The 12,391-nt window shown below is 60.4% G+C and overlaps 3 protein-coding genes across 6 annotated transcripts; 1 reads left to right on the top strand and 2 right to left on the bottom strand.

Moving 5' to 3' along the window:
* Positions 1-70: 70 nt before the first annotated feature.
* Positions 71-1,525, top strand: SVBP (small vasohibin binding protein). Of its 2 annotated transcripts, none has more exons than XM_066202838.1 (3): positions 71-310; positions 1,140-1,261; positions 1,342-1,525. In XM_066202838.1, the coding sequence occupies exons 1-3, from the start codon at positions 160-162 to the stop codon at positions 1,426-1,428; spliced, it is 360 nt and encodes a 119-aa protein (XP_066058935.1). In that variant the 5' UTR covers positions 71-159; the 3' UTR covers positions 1,429-1,525. The 2 variants fall into 2 exon arrangements, with proteins under 2 accessions (XP_066058935.1, XP_066058934.1); XM_066202837.1 differs by having other exon boundaries at positions 145-346.
* Positions 1,526-2,346: 821 nt separating this feature from the next.
* On the bottom strand, positions 2,347-5,787 carry TMEM269 (transmembrane protein 269). 3 transcript variants are annotated; one of them, XM_066202835.1, is made up of 7 exons: positions 5,593-5,787; positions 4,648-4,689; positions 4,142-4,289; positions 3,077-3,174; positions 2,843-2,986; positions 2,572-2,772; positions 2,347-2,494 (listed from the first exon to the last, which is right to left on the bottom strand). In XM_066202835.1, exons 1-7 carry the CDS (start codon positions 5,615-5,617, stop codon positions 2,385-2,387), a joined length of 768 nt encoding a protein of 255 aa, XP_066058932.1. In that variant the 5' UTR covers positions 5,618-5,787; the 3' UTR covers positions 2,347-2,384. The 3 variants fall into 3 exon arrangements, with proteins under 3 accessions (XP_066058932.1, XP_066058931.1, XP_066058930.1); XM_066202834.1 differs by lacking the exon at positions 4,648-4,689; XM_066202833.1 differs by lacking the exons at positions 4,648-4,689; positions 5,593-5,787 and having other exon boundaries at positions 4,142-4,560.
* Positions 5,788-7,783: 1,996 nt separating this feature from the next.
* On the bottom strand, positions 7,784-11,965 carry CELA3B (chymotrypsin like elastase 3B). The gene is made up of 8 exons (XM_066202832.1): positions 11,790-11,965; positions 11,636-11,712; positions 11,425-11,522; positions 10,344-10,478; positions 10,132-10,268; positions 9,103-9,248; positions 8,871-9,023; positions 7,784-7,869 (listed from the first exon to the last, which is right to left on the bottom strand). The coding sequence occupies exons 1-8, from the start codon at positions 11,830-11,832 to the stop codon at positions 7,852-7,854; spliced, it is 807 nt and encodes a 268-aa protein (XP_066058929.1). The 5' UTR covers positions 11,833-11,965; the 3' UTR covers positions 7,784-7,851.
* Between the last annotated feature and the right edge of the window lie 426 nt (positions 11,966-12,391).

The following is a 12,391-nucleotide window of genomic DNA, read 5'->3' as shown; positions in this document are numbered from 1 at the left end:
CTGGGCTGTTAGGAGTATGGTATAATAGGGGAGATGTATAGGGGGCAAGCTGTACAGGGGATGAGCTGTATATGGATATATGGTGATATATAGGGGTGGGCTATTTAGAGGAACGCTAGGTGGGGCGGTGGTATATAGGGGTGGGCTGTTCGGGGGGCGATGGCTAGGGAGTGGGACATTCCAGCGCTGGGGAGTAAAGGACACTGGGAGCAGCCCCCGCACCCGCCAGCCAGGCGGCGCTGTGGCACCAGGCCCGCGGGCTCCGCGCGTGCGCCCAGGGCGGGCAATCGAGCGCCGAAAGGCGGAAGAGGTCCGCTGCCATCTTGCCCCGGGCACAGCCCCTCCGGTACCGGGGAACGCGGGGGTGCACCGGGGCCTGGGGGAGCGAGGGGCCTGAAGGGCTTGGCTGGGGGAGTGAGGGGGCACCGGGGCTTTGGAGGGGGCTGAAGCGTCACTGTGGGCCTGGGGAGGACCTTGTTGGGCACTGAGAGCTGGGAGTCGTGGGACTGGGATGCCTGTGGGTTTGGGGGAGGCAGTGGGGCATGGAGGGCGCCTTGTGGGGCACTGAGGGTGGTGGGGTTTGGGGGGGCGGTGATTTCCGAGGGGCTGAGGAGGCTTGCGTCAGTGGTCTCTATGGGCCATGGTGTGCAGGGGGGCTGTGAGGATGGAGAGGGGGTTGGGGGGCTTTGGGATAGGGAGGTCTGTGGGGTTGGGGATGTTCTGGGGCCGATAGCGGGCGGGGTGCTGGGGAGCGAAGTGTGAGGAGATGGGGCCGCTGAGGGGGCTAGGGAATGGGGGTGACGAGGAGAAACCTTGGGGGACCCCTGTGGGGGTCAGAGTGTCTCTAGTGGTGTGACGGCACCTGAGAGGCTCAGGATGGGTTGGGGGGGATGTCTCCGTGGAGGCTCCCGATGGGGTTGAGGGTTTCCTGTGAGGCTTAGGATGCATTTGGGGGTCACCTGTAAGGCTCAGAATAGGTTTGGGGATCACCTCTGCAGCCCAGGATGGATTTGAGGGGAGTTCCCTGTGAAGATGCCATTGGGGCAGCCCATGGGAGCCTCGTTTGTCTGGGGGTGTCACGGATATGGGGGGTCGCGTGGGTGGATCCGGGGTCCCCGGGTGACCCCCCCGTGTCACAGCCATGGATCCGGGCGCGGGGGCGCGGAAGGAGCGGCCGAAGCCGCGGGAGCCAGCAGCTCGCCTGGAGAAGGTCAAGCAGAGGTCGGCACAGCAGGAGCTCAAACAGCGGCAGCGGGCGGAGGTGGGAACACGGGAATGGGGAGGGACACAGCCTAGCCTGCGGCCGAACCCCCTTTGCCATCCGCCCTTTCCCAATCCCAGATTTATGCCCTGAACCGGGTGATGACGGAGCTGGAGCAGCAGCAGTTCGACTCCTTCTGCAAGCAGATGCAGGGATCCGGGGAATGACAGCCCGGCCCCTGCCCTGCCCACCCCCCCCCTTTTCTAACCCCCCAGTATTTATTATCAAATCATCCTTTTTATATCAATAAAATCTGTGCTGGTTCTCTGTTTCCCGGCTCCTGCTCGCTCCGGGTGGGAATGGCGTGGGGGGACGCCAGAGCAGCTGTGGCTCCAGGTGCCAGCTCCAGCCATGGCCCCATCCCAACATTCCCTGCTGCAGGGAAGAGTCCTGCCCTCCCGGAGCTGGGATTTATCCCGGGGGGATGCAGCAGGAGCCACCTCTCGCAGCTGCTTCTGCCGCCAGAGCCAACCCAGGGATCCTGAGTGTTTCTCCAGCACCAGGTTTGACCTTCGCTTCCTTCCTCCACCCACACCCTCTGTGCTCCAGCCACCGCTGTCCGGCAGCCTCTGGCTTTCCAGAGACTTTGGATCAAGTCCTGCTTCCCCCCCTTCCATGAAAATAAACCACATTTGGGATGGTATTGCAGCCACAGATTAAGTGGTAAATTCTAAACTGTTCCCTATGAATCCCATGTCAGAAACCCTCTGGAAGTTTGATCAGCATCTTCCTCCTCCCACCCAGGGAGGGTCTTCCTCATTTTTGGAATGTGAACCTCCCTTTGCAATCAATTCGCACGGGGCAGCATGAGTGATTCCCAAACTTGAGTTTCCTGTGCAGAGAAGGGCTTGGGGGTCTCTTGTTAGGGCGGAATTTCCTGTTTCCCAAAGATTTGGAGGTCTCTGCTGTTGGTGTGGGGGGATGGGGGTTCCCTCGCCCACCCAAAAGGATAGGGTTTTTGGGGCTTCCTCTGAAGTTGAGCCTTTCTCTTTTTTTACCTTAGCAGGCTCCTTCTGCCACCTGCATTCAGTGGGAAGAGTGAAGGGAGGAAGCAGCACTCGGAGCAAGGACGAGGAGGATAAGGATGAGGATGAGGAAGGCTTTACTAGGCTCTAGGGAGGGCTCAGGCCTTGCAGCTCCAGAGGGCGAAAGGGAAGACGATGTAGGATGTGGCCCAGGCCAGGCAATAAACCGCAGCCACCGCCGTCGGTGCCAGCAGGACAGCCACCACTCCTACAGAGCAGGAGAATCCTTGGGGATCTGCTCTTCCTCCCCCTGCACCATTCCAAGAGGTTTATCCCTATCCTTACCTCCAGCATAAACCAATTTCTTCCAGAGCTGTGACTCCAGCACCCTGTCATGGGGGTAGAAGCCACAGTCGGCCATGAACAGGATCATGGCAGCTGCGGCAACGCAGAGCAGGGCTACGTGTCCCCCGGTGAGCAGGAAGGTGCTGGCCAGCAGCGCTGAGGCGTAGGGGCAGGGCAGCCCCCGGTAGGTGAAGGGGATCCCTGTGGGGTGTCAGGAGTTCAGTGTGGGGGGCAAAACCCCAAACCGCCAACCCCCAGGCGCTCATCTTACCACTGGAGAAGAAGCAGAGGCGGGCGAAGACAGCCAGCACGTAGGCAAGGGTCAGCAGCCCCCCCAGCACACCCTCAGGCTGCAGCAACAGCGCCGTGCCCAGCCCAAACGTGGTGAAATCGGCAAAGTCATCCAGCTTAGCACCTGTGGGGGCAGCAAGGGGCAGGTGCCAGGTGGGCACCAGGCACAGCGGACACTCCCTGGGTCACCCCTGGGCCGGGGGGACACACTCACCCAGCGCCGAGCAAGCATCGAGCTGCCGGGCCACGGCCCCGTCAGCCAGATCCAGCAGGAAGCCCAGGAGCAGCAGCCAGCAGGAGTACTGGTATTGCCTGGGGGGGGTGGAAAACCCACTTCTCAGCCCCTGTTCCCCTCTGTTTCACCCCATTTCTCCCTTGTTTACCCCATCTGTTGAGGGTGGAGGTAAGCCCAGCCGCAAGGTTGGCCACAGAGAGAGCAGAACTGGGGTGATATCCACTTTTTATCCTGTCTTTGCCCTATTTCCCCTTTTTTCCAACAAAAGCAGGGATGACCCCCACTTTGCAACCTGTTTTTTCATCCTTTTTTTTTTCTTCTTTTTTCCCCCCAGTTCCCCTTCCCCTCCCCCCCCCTTACTTTGGATGGAGGAGAGCCTGACTTCAGAGGTTGGCTAAGGAGCAGATCCAGGGTGACCCCCACTTCCCAACTCTTTTTCACCACATTTGCACCTTTTTCACCCTATTTCCTCCTTTTTCATCACATTTCCCCCGTTTTCCAGAAAAACTGGGGTGACTTCCACTTCTCAACCCACTTTTTCACCCCTTTTCAGCCCATTTCCTCTACTTCTTCCCCCTCATCTATTGATGCTGCCGAGGCCAAAGGTGAGGAGCCTTTGACCATGGAGAGACCCAAACCACCGTGTCCCCTACTTCTTATCCCCCTTTTTCTCCCCATTCCCCCATTTTTCCAGCAAAACCAGGCTGTCCCCCACTTTTCCACCTGATTTTCACCCTATTTCCATCTTTCCTACCCCCCTTTCCCTCTTTTTCCAGCAAACCAGGGCAAACCACTCTTTTCTACCATCTCTGCCCTCCTATTTTCCCCTTTTTGCAAAAAAACAGGGCGACCCGCACTTCTGTGCATCTTTTTCATCACATTTCCTCTCTTTTTATCCCATTTCCCCCTTTTGTTCCCCACCTATTGATGCTGCAGAGGCTGGAGGGGAGCCTGGCCAACAGCATGGCCACAGAGAGAGCACAACCAGGGTAACCCCTACTCCCCAGCCCCATTTTTCACCCCGTTTTTCCTAGTTTCCCCCACCTGTTGACACTGCAGAGGATGGAGGAAAGCCCAGCCAGAAGGTTGGCCACAGACAGCCCGTTGGCTGCGTTTTTCCGGAGGAATTCCAGTGCCCGTCCTCGTTCTGCTTGCTCGCTCAGCACCAGTTTCTTGGTGGACTGGAAAATACCTACAACCCCCCACTGTGTTCCAACCAGGGAGGGGCTGCAGCCCCCCAAAAACATAGCAGGTTGGTGCAGGGGTTCCCCCTCCTCAAACCAAAATCCCCCAAAATCTGTTTAGGAAGCAGCAGGGGATTGATTTGTGCAAGCTCTGCTGCTGAGCTCCCCACCGGTGGCCAAAAATGGAATAAAAGAGGCCAAAAAAGCAAAGAAATGAATAAAAGAACCATAAAACATAGTAAAATAAAGATAAATTAAGCCAAACCCAAGCTTAGACTAAAAGCCAACCCCGGTTTAAGCTCTATGGATCTTATATACCTATCGGGCTAAGCTTTAGGGAAAGAATTTAAGGGTCCTGTCCTTTGCCCCCCGCCTTTGCCGTGTCCCAAAGCCAGGCAGATCCTTCATCTGAAAGAAAACAGGACGTCAGAGCAAGACAAACCCCCCGAGCCCCCTCAGAGCCCCCCCGAGCTGCTCCGGGCCGAGCCCGCGCGGGCTCATCGCCGGAGTGCCACCAGAACAGCTCCCCAGGTGGGAAAACCAGGAAGAACCGCAGGAGAGCTGAGCTGCCGGGGGTCGGCGGCTCCGAGCGCCGCGGCGAGAGCGACCTTTGGACACCGCGCCCGGAGCCGCCGGGACGGGCTGAGCCGGGAAAATCCCCCCTGAGCCCCGGACGGGCGCTCCTGCTTTTACCGGAACCAGGGATTTTTGGGGGGTCTGAGACCGTGCTGGGTACTGCGCCCCACCTTTATCCCTGAATTCGGGGTGACTTTGGGATCTTCGGAAGCTAAATTTTGCGATTTGGGGATTTGCCGTCCTTTCCGAGCGCCAGGCAGGATCGGGGCCCTGGGAATGTTCCGGAGCTGTCGCAGCACCGGATCTAAGCACCTGTGAGCGTCACAGCACCCGGACACTGCCAGGGCTCCCAAACTCGCCCGTTCCTGGCACTTCTCGTCCCAAAATCGAAGTGCCGGGACGGGAGGGAATTCCTTAGCCCTGCACAGCTCCCGCTGCTTTTATCACTACTTTGGGGGAAAAGCAAGGTAATTTTGGTTCTTCCCAGGTGCGTTACCAGGGCATTGTGCCTCCAGGGCTATCTCACACCCTTCCCTCCCACCCCCCAAAGGCGCAGAGAAAAGTGGTTCAGTCACAGGAAGTGCGAAGTTAACCTATTTTTGGGGGGCCAATTCGTGTATTTTACATTTTTCTGCCCTGATAACCATAACTTTTCTACTAACCCCCGACAAATGATGACTTTTAGGGATGGGGACACCTCGCAAAGGGGCCGAGCGGCAGCCAGGTGACACTTACCGACCGGCGGTGACACCATCCACATGGCAGCGTCGGCTGTGGCAGCAGTGACAGTGACGCGCCGGTGAGGGGAAACTGAGGCAGGGGCCGCTCCGTGGGGCTCCGCGCGGTGCCGCGTTATATAAGGAAAAGCCTCTCGGGCTGAGTCACCCGGCGGGGGTGGGTCCGGCCAGAGGCCACGGACACGGACACGGGGGGTTCACAGCAGCTTGGCACCACCGGTGAGGGAGGAGCTGCCCCGGGGGGCTGAGGGGCCATGCCAGGCTCGCGGTGCCCCTGCCAGCCTCCCAGCGCCCCTGCCAGCCCCCCAGTGCCCACGCCAGGCTCACAGCACCGGTGCCAGGCTTGCAGTGCTTGTGCCAACCCTGCAGCGCCTGTGCCAGGCTCGCAGCACCCGTGCCAGGCTCACAGCTCCCATGCCCAGCCGCAGCGCTGGCGCCAGGTTCACAGCACCCACACCATGCCCACAATAGCAGGACCAGGCTGGCAGCACCCATGTTGCACTGATATCACCTGTATCACACCCGCAGCACAGGTGTCACACTGATAACACCTGTACAGGCTCATAACACCCTTGTCACTCTGGAAACACCTGGATCGGTCTCACAGCACCAATTCCAGGCTCCCTCCTCACCTTCTCCAGGTGTGGACCACCCATGCCACGCTCACAGCACCTTTGCCAGCCTTGTAGCCCCTTTGGCAGGCTCGCACCACCCACACCTAGCTCATGGCACCCATCCCACACTCCAGCACCCATCCCGCACTCATGGAACACATGCCAGGCTCTCAGAGCCCATCCCAGGGTTGCACCATCTGTGCCAGGCTCACAGCACCCATATCCTGCTCACAGCACCTCTGGCAGGCTCACAGTACTCACACTACGCTTTGTATTGCCCAGGGCAGTCTCACAGCTCCCATCCCGTGGCCATAGCGCCCATTCCACACTCACAGCACCCATGACAGGCTCACAGGACCTCTGCCAGGTGTGTACTACCTGTATCACAGCGCTCGTGCCATGCTTGTAGCACCCATGGCAGCCTCACAGCATCCACACCCATGTCAGTCCCATGACACATACACCAGTCCCACAGTACCCACACAAGTCTCACAGCCCCATACCAGCCCCCTGGCACTGCTACACTCCTGTCCCTGCACCCCACTGCCACCACAGGGTGGTTGCACCCAAAAGGTGTCACCACCCAGTGCCATCCCACCAACAATTCACGCCAATTGCACCAGGGTCACAGCTGGTGCCCCCCACCCTCACCCCCTGTGCTGGGCTGGGTCACCTTTTCTGCCATTCTGGGCCTCTGCCAGGTGGCCCCAACTTGTGCAAGGGTGTCACGAGTTGGGGGAGCTCAGCCTCCCCCTCCCCTGGAGCAAAGGGCCAGTGATAGCGAGGGGCTGTCGGGACGGGCGACGCCAGGGCCACCACCAGGAGAGCAAAGGTCCCCAAGGACACGGTGACAAGGGGCCCATAAAACTTATACAGCCCTGGTGCTGGAATTTTCCACGCAGATCCCAGCGGGAATTGGGGGGGGTGCTGCAGCACCCATGGTTGTGGGGCCTCTGGGTAGGGGGGGGTGCCCTATTGGGGGGTCCCAGGGTGCTGGTCACAGCGGGGGCGCCAGTGAAAGGGCTCTTTGTTCGCTGGTCACGCGCTGGTGCCGGCGGTTGCGAAGCGACGGCCAGGCCAGGAGGGCCATGGTCATGGGCGTCCAGGCCTGGGGCACCCCAAGGGGGCTGTCCTGCAGCCTCGGGGGGGGCCCAGCCCCGTGGGGGGACAGGCTGTCACTGGGTGCCCATCACCATGGCACTGCAGCCATCCCTGTGTCCTCAGGGCACCCAGAGCCACTGCACTGATGTGTCTTGGGGTGCCTTTGGCAGCAGGGTGCCCATGCCCATGGGCACTGAGTCACCTGAGTGCCTGAGGCTACCCATCCCCATGGCACCTGGGTACCCATCCCTATGGGATCTGGGTGTCTGAGGGTGCCATCTCCATGGCATCTGGGCACTTGTGGGTGCCCATCCTTGTGCTGTCTGGGTACCTTTCAGTGTATCCCCATTGTGTCTGTCTCTGGGTGTCCATCCCTATGACATTGGGCACATCTGGGTGCTCCCAGTACTATCTGCTGGTAATGGTGCAGCCCCTGCTGCCCCCAGACCCCTCCCTAGCACAGAGAAACACTGGTGCCAGCTGTTGGTGGTTTATTTGCCTGATGCCAGGTTGAGGGGTTGATGACAAGGACGCTGCCACGCTCAGTTGTCTCTCATGGTCTGGAAGGGAGAAGCTTTTAAGACAGGAGGACAGTACCCCAACACCCTAACACCCCAACACCCCAACACTAATAACCCAACACCCTGGCACCCTGTCACCTCAGCACAATGGCATCCCAACACCTCAAGAGCCTGACACATCAGTGCCAGCACCTCAGCACCCCATCACCATGGCACTCCAGCAACCCAGAGCCCTGGTACCCCATTGCCCTGGCACCCCAGCACTCCAATGCCCCAGCATCCCTGAGTCCCGGTACACTTACACCATGTCACCCTGGCAGCCCAGCCTTCTAATACCCCAGTTCCCTGGCATCCCAGTACCCTGACACCCCAATTCCCTGGCAACCTAGAACCCAGCACCCTGGTACCCTGGCACCCCAATAGCCCAGAGCTCTGGCAAACTGTTGTCCTGGCAGCCCAGCAACCTGGCACCCCAGAAACCTTGTGCCATGGTACCCTGATTCCCTACCCCCTGGCCCCCATTGTCCTGGCATCCCAGCAATTCAGAGCTCTTTTTCCTCAGCTCCATGATACCGAAGCACCCCAGTGCCGTGACACATCTGTGCCCTGGCACTTTGGCACCCCACTGCCCTGGCCCCCAGCAGCCTGGTACCCTGGCACTCCAGCATCCCAGCACCCCAGAGCCCTTTCACCATGGCACTGTGGCACTGTGACACCTGGTACCCCAGCACCATGGCACCCTGACAGCCCCGTCCTCTGGTACCCCAGCATCAGAGCACCCCAACACTCTGCACCCCAACAACTTGCTACACCAATACCATGGCACCCCAGCAGTCCAGCAGCCTGGCCCATTTTCCCCCTAGTGCCCTGATACCCCATAGCCCTGGCACCCAGCACCCTGACGTGGCATCCCAATTCCCCAGCACCATGGTACCCAAGTTCCCTGGCATCCTGACACCATGATATCCCAATTCTCTGGCACCCTGGCACCCTGACAACCCAGTATCTCATTCCCTGGCACCCTGGCAGCCTGTGTCCACCTCTGCAATCCAGTCCTCGAAGGCAGACACACGGGTGAACACGGTGGGTTTCTTGGCGGCATTGCAGCCCAGGGCCGACACGAAGCTGGCAATGCCATGGACCTCCCAGGTCCCATCCTCAGCCTGGCAGTTCAGTGGGCCTCCAGAGTCACCCTGAGGTGTGGCATGAGGCAGGGTCAGCACCACAGGGGGCCCGGGATGTGCCCCCCCTCCATCCCAGCGTGGTACCCACATTGCATCCAGCCTTCTCAGCGCCTCCAGCACAGATCATGGTTTGGCGGATGGCCAGGGCCCCCCACCAGTCAGGCTGGGTGCAGTGCTCATAGTCCACCACAGGCAGCTCTGCCTCCTGCAGCCGGTCTGGCAGCGACCCCCCAGCTGTGGGATCAGAGGAGCCCAGGATCTGGCCGTGGCCCTCCATCCCACATCCATCATCCATCCATCCATCCATCCATCTATCCATCCATCCATCCATCCATCCATCCATCCTACATCCATCAGTCTTCCTTCCATTCATCCCACATTCATCCACCTCTGCATCCTTCAAGACCTCCAGCCCTCCTTTAGTCTCCCCATCCCTGCATGCTTCCATTCTTCCCTTCATCTCCACATGTATCTCTCTACCCCTTCTCCATCCCTCCATGCCTTCATCCTTCATCTATCTCTCCAACCATCTTCCTAAACATCTCTCCATCCTTCCATCCATTCTTCAACCCTTCCATCCCTCCAAGCCTCCCTCCACCTCCCCATTCATCTCCCCATCTGTTCCTCTATCCCTCCACCCAATCCTCCCTTACCTCCCCATCCCATCATCCCTTCAACCATCTCCTCAACCATCCCTCCCTCCCTCCCTCCCTCCCTCCCTCCCTCCCTCCCTCCCTCCCTCCCTCCCTCCCTCCCTCCCTCCCTCCCTCTCCCCAACCATCCCCCATCTATCAATCCCTCCATCCATCCCCTATGTCCAATTAATTCTCAACCATCCCCCATCCCTCCCCCCATCTTCCCATCCATTTCCCCATAAATCTCTCCAACCCTTCTCCATCCCCCCATCCATCCCTACACCCACCTCCCCAGCCACCTCCCCAGCCATCTGTCCACCTCCCCATCCATCCCCCATCCATCTCCCCATTTCTCCATCCCCCATCACTCCCTCCATCTTCCCATCCATTTCCCCATATATGCCTCCATGCCTCCACCCAACTGTCCACCCACTCCTCCGTGTTCGCCTGTCTCTGCCCTCCCTCCCTCTCCCCGGACGCACTGGTGAGCAGTCCCCAGCCGCTGAGCACGCAGGGGTACCCGTTGGGCAGGATGGAGCCGGCGGGCGGCAGCCGCCCCACCTGCACCTCCGCCGAGAGCACGGCCGGACGCTGCAGCTTCATCAGGGCGATGTCATTGCTGCACGCGGGGACACGGGTCAGAGGGGCGGCCAGGAGGGCACGGCGTCCCCAGCCCCCCAGGGACCCCACTCACCCGCAGGCCGCGCAGAAGCTGAGCCACTTGGGGTGCACGAAGATGTCGTCGGAGTTCACGGGGATGCGCTGCTCGAGACCCTCCCCGGCGCTCATGTCGTACTCGCCCAGCACCACCTGGTACGTGCGGGATTTGCTGCCAGGAAAGCGGGGAGGTCAGCGGATGCGGCCCTCCCTCAGCATCCCTCCTGCACCCGGGACCCTTTCACGCAGCCAAACGTTCTGCCCTGCACCCTAAATCACCTCCTTGCACCTCTCCATGCACCAAACCTGCACCCAAACTCACCTCTCTGCACCCTGAACCCCATCTCCTCTGCATCTCCCCATGCACTAACCCTGTTCCCAAACTCACTCCCTGCCTTCTGAGCCCCCTCCTTGCTCTTATCCTGCACTGCACGTCATCTCTGCACTCACTTTGCAGTTTTCGCATGTAGCAACCCCTCCCCATCCTGAATGCCCTCCCTGCTCCCAGAACTCCATCTTGCACTCAGGACTCCTTCCGTGCACCCCACTGCACCCCCCCTGTACCCAGGACCCGCCTGTACCCCCATGAACCCTCTCCATGCACCCATCCCTGCACTCCTGCAATTCCCCTGCACCCCTCCTGCACCTCAGCACCGACCTGCACTCTCTCCATGCTCTGTCCCTACACCCCCCAGCACCCTGCACCCTTCTGCATCCATCCCTGCACTGTAGCACCCATCCCTGCACCCCACATCCCCTCCTGAACCCATCCCTGCACCTTGCACTCCTCCTGCAGCCCTTCCGTACTCCCTTGAACCCCTAACTCCACTACACCCACCTCTCCAACTTGCACCCTTCCCTGCACCCCCATGCGCCCCTCTGCACCCCTCCTGTACTGACCCCTGCATCCTTCCATGCACCCATCCCTGCACTCTGAAGGCCTTCTGCACCCTTCCTGCACCATCCCCACACCCACCCCTGTATCCAACACCCATTTCTGTACCCCAACACCCATCTCTGCACCCCGCATCCCTTCCATGCAGCTCTCTGCACTCCTCCCTGCACCCCAGCCCCATCCCTGCAGGCCTCCTGCACGCCCCCAGCTCCGGTGCCCTCACGAGATGCAGTGCGCGGCTGTCATCACCCAGTTGGCAGCGATCAAGGTGCCCCCGCAGGTGTGGCGGAAGGTGCCGTCCCGTTCGTACTGCAGCGAGATCTGGGCAGGGAGGGGGAGACACCGCTGGGTGCCACCGTCGCCCCACACAAAGCGTCCCCCTCCTGTACTGGAGTCCCGTGGAGACCCCGTGCCCCGTGCCCCTGTCCCCTCACCTGCCAGGGCCAGCTATAGGGCTCCGCATCTTGCCCATTCACCACCCGGGAGTCCGGCAGCACCGCGGCATGAACACCTGCAGGACATGGCACCGTCACCCACCGGGCACCCGCCCGAGCCTGGGGACACGGAGGGGGTCAGGGGACACCTCACCGCCGGCCACCAGCAGCACGACGAGGCTCAGCATCACAGCCATGGCTCAAGTGTGGCTGTCTCGGGCACCCGCCAGCCTTAAATCCCCGGCAGTATCGGAAGCACCCAAGGGCACCCCTGGGAATAGGCACTCGGTGCCCAGCTGGGTCTTGGTGGGGGGGTTAAACATTAACCTTGGCCTTGGGGGGACGTGGCACCGACACCCACCAAACCTTGTACAGATCCCAAACCCCCTTGTCCCCTACTGCCTCTGTACCTCCTGTGTACCCCCAGAGAGCCCCATGTCCTCCTCAGGCCCTCTGGTCCCACAGTGCCCCCCACAGTCTTTCTAACTGCTCCCGTCCCCCCTTAGCCCCGATGATCCAACCCCTGTGCCCCCCATAGTCCCTATACCTCTCTGTATGCCCCACAGCCCTTACAACTACCCCAGTATGCCCCACAGCCCTTACAACTACCCCAGTATACCCCACAGCCCCCACAGTCATTTCCGTGCCTCCCAGAGCCCTTACGACTCCCCTCTACCCTCATAGTCACCATAACCACCCTGTGCCCCCCATAGTCCCCATATTCCCTGTGCGCCTGGTGGCCCCCTCAGGCCCCTC

Source organism: Chamaea fasciata, unplaced genomic scaffold, assembly GCF_029207755.1.
Source record: "Chamaea fasciata isolate MVZ Bird 193981 ecotype frontalis unplaced genomic scaffold, bChaFas1.0.hap1 SCAF_23, whole genome shotgun sequence".
NCBI classification, from domain to species: Eukaryota; Metazoa; Chordata; class Aves; order Passeriformes; family Sylviidae; genus Chamaea; species Chamaea fasciata.
Note: the sequence above shows the minus strand (reverse complement) of the source record. Positions and strands in the feature narration are given on the sequence as shown.

Excerpts from the sequence above, each read along its gene's own strand:
- SVBP (XM_066202837.1), top strand. The coding sequence starts at position 160 with ATGGCTAGGGAGTGGGACATTCCAGCGCTGGGGAGTAAAGGACACTGG. Across the intron at positions 347-1,139 it reads CCCCGGGCACAGCCCCTCCG|CCATGGATCCGGGCGCGGGG; the intron begins GTACCGGGGAAC and ends CCCGTGTCACAG. Across the intron at positions 1,262-1,341 it reads AACAGCGGCAGCGGGCGGAG|ATTTATGCCCTGAACCGGGT; the intron begins GTGGGAACACGG and ends TCCCAATCCCAG.
- CELA3B (XM_066202832.1), bottom strand. The coding sequence starts at position 11,832 with ATGGCTGTGATGCTGAGCCTCGTCGTGCTGCTGGTGGCCGGCG. Across the intron at positions 11,713-11,789 it reads CGTGCTGCTGGTGGCCGGCG|GTGTTCATGCCGCGGTGCTG; the intron begins GTGAGGTGTCCC and ends CATGTCCTGCAG. Across the intron at positions 10,269-10,343 it reads AGCTTCTGCGCGGCCTGCGG|CAATGACATCGCCCTGATGA; the intron begins GTGAGTGGGGTC and ends CCCCGCGTGCAG.
- TMEM269 (XM_066202835.1), bottom strand. The coding sequence starts at position 5,617 with ATGTGGATGGTGTCACCGCCGGTCG. Across the intron at positions 4,690-5,592 it reads GATGGTGTCACCGCCGGTCG|ATGAAGGATCTGCCTGGCTT; the intron begins GTAAGTGTCACC and ends GTTTTCTTTCAG. Across the intron at positions 2,495-2,571 it reads GAAATTGGTTTATGCTGGAG|GAGTGGTGGCTGTCCTGCTG; the intron begins GTAAGGATAGGG and ends CCTGCTCTGTAG.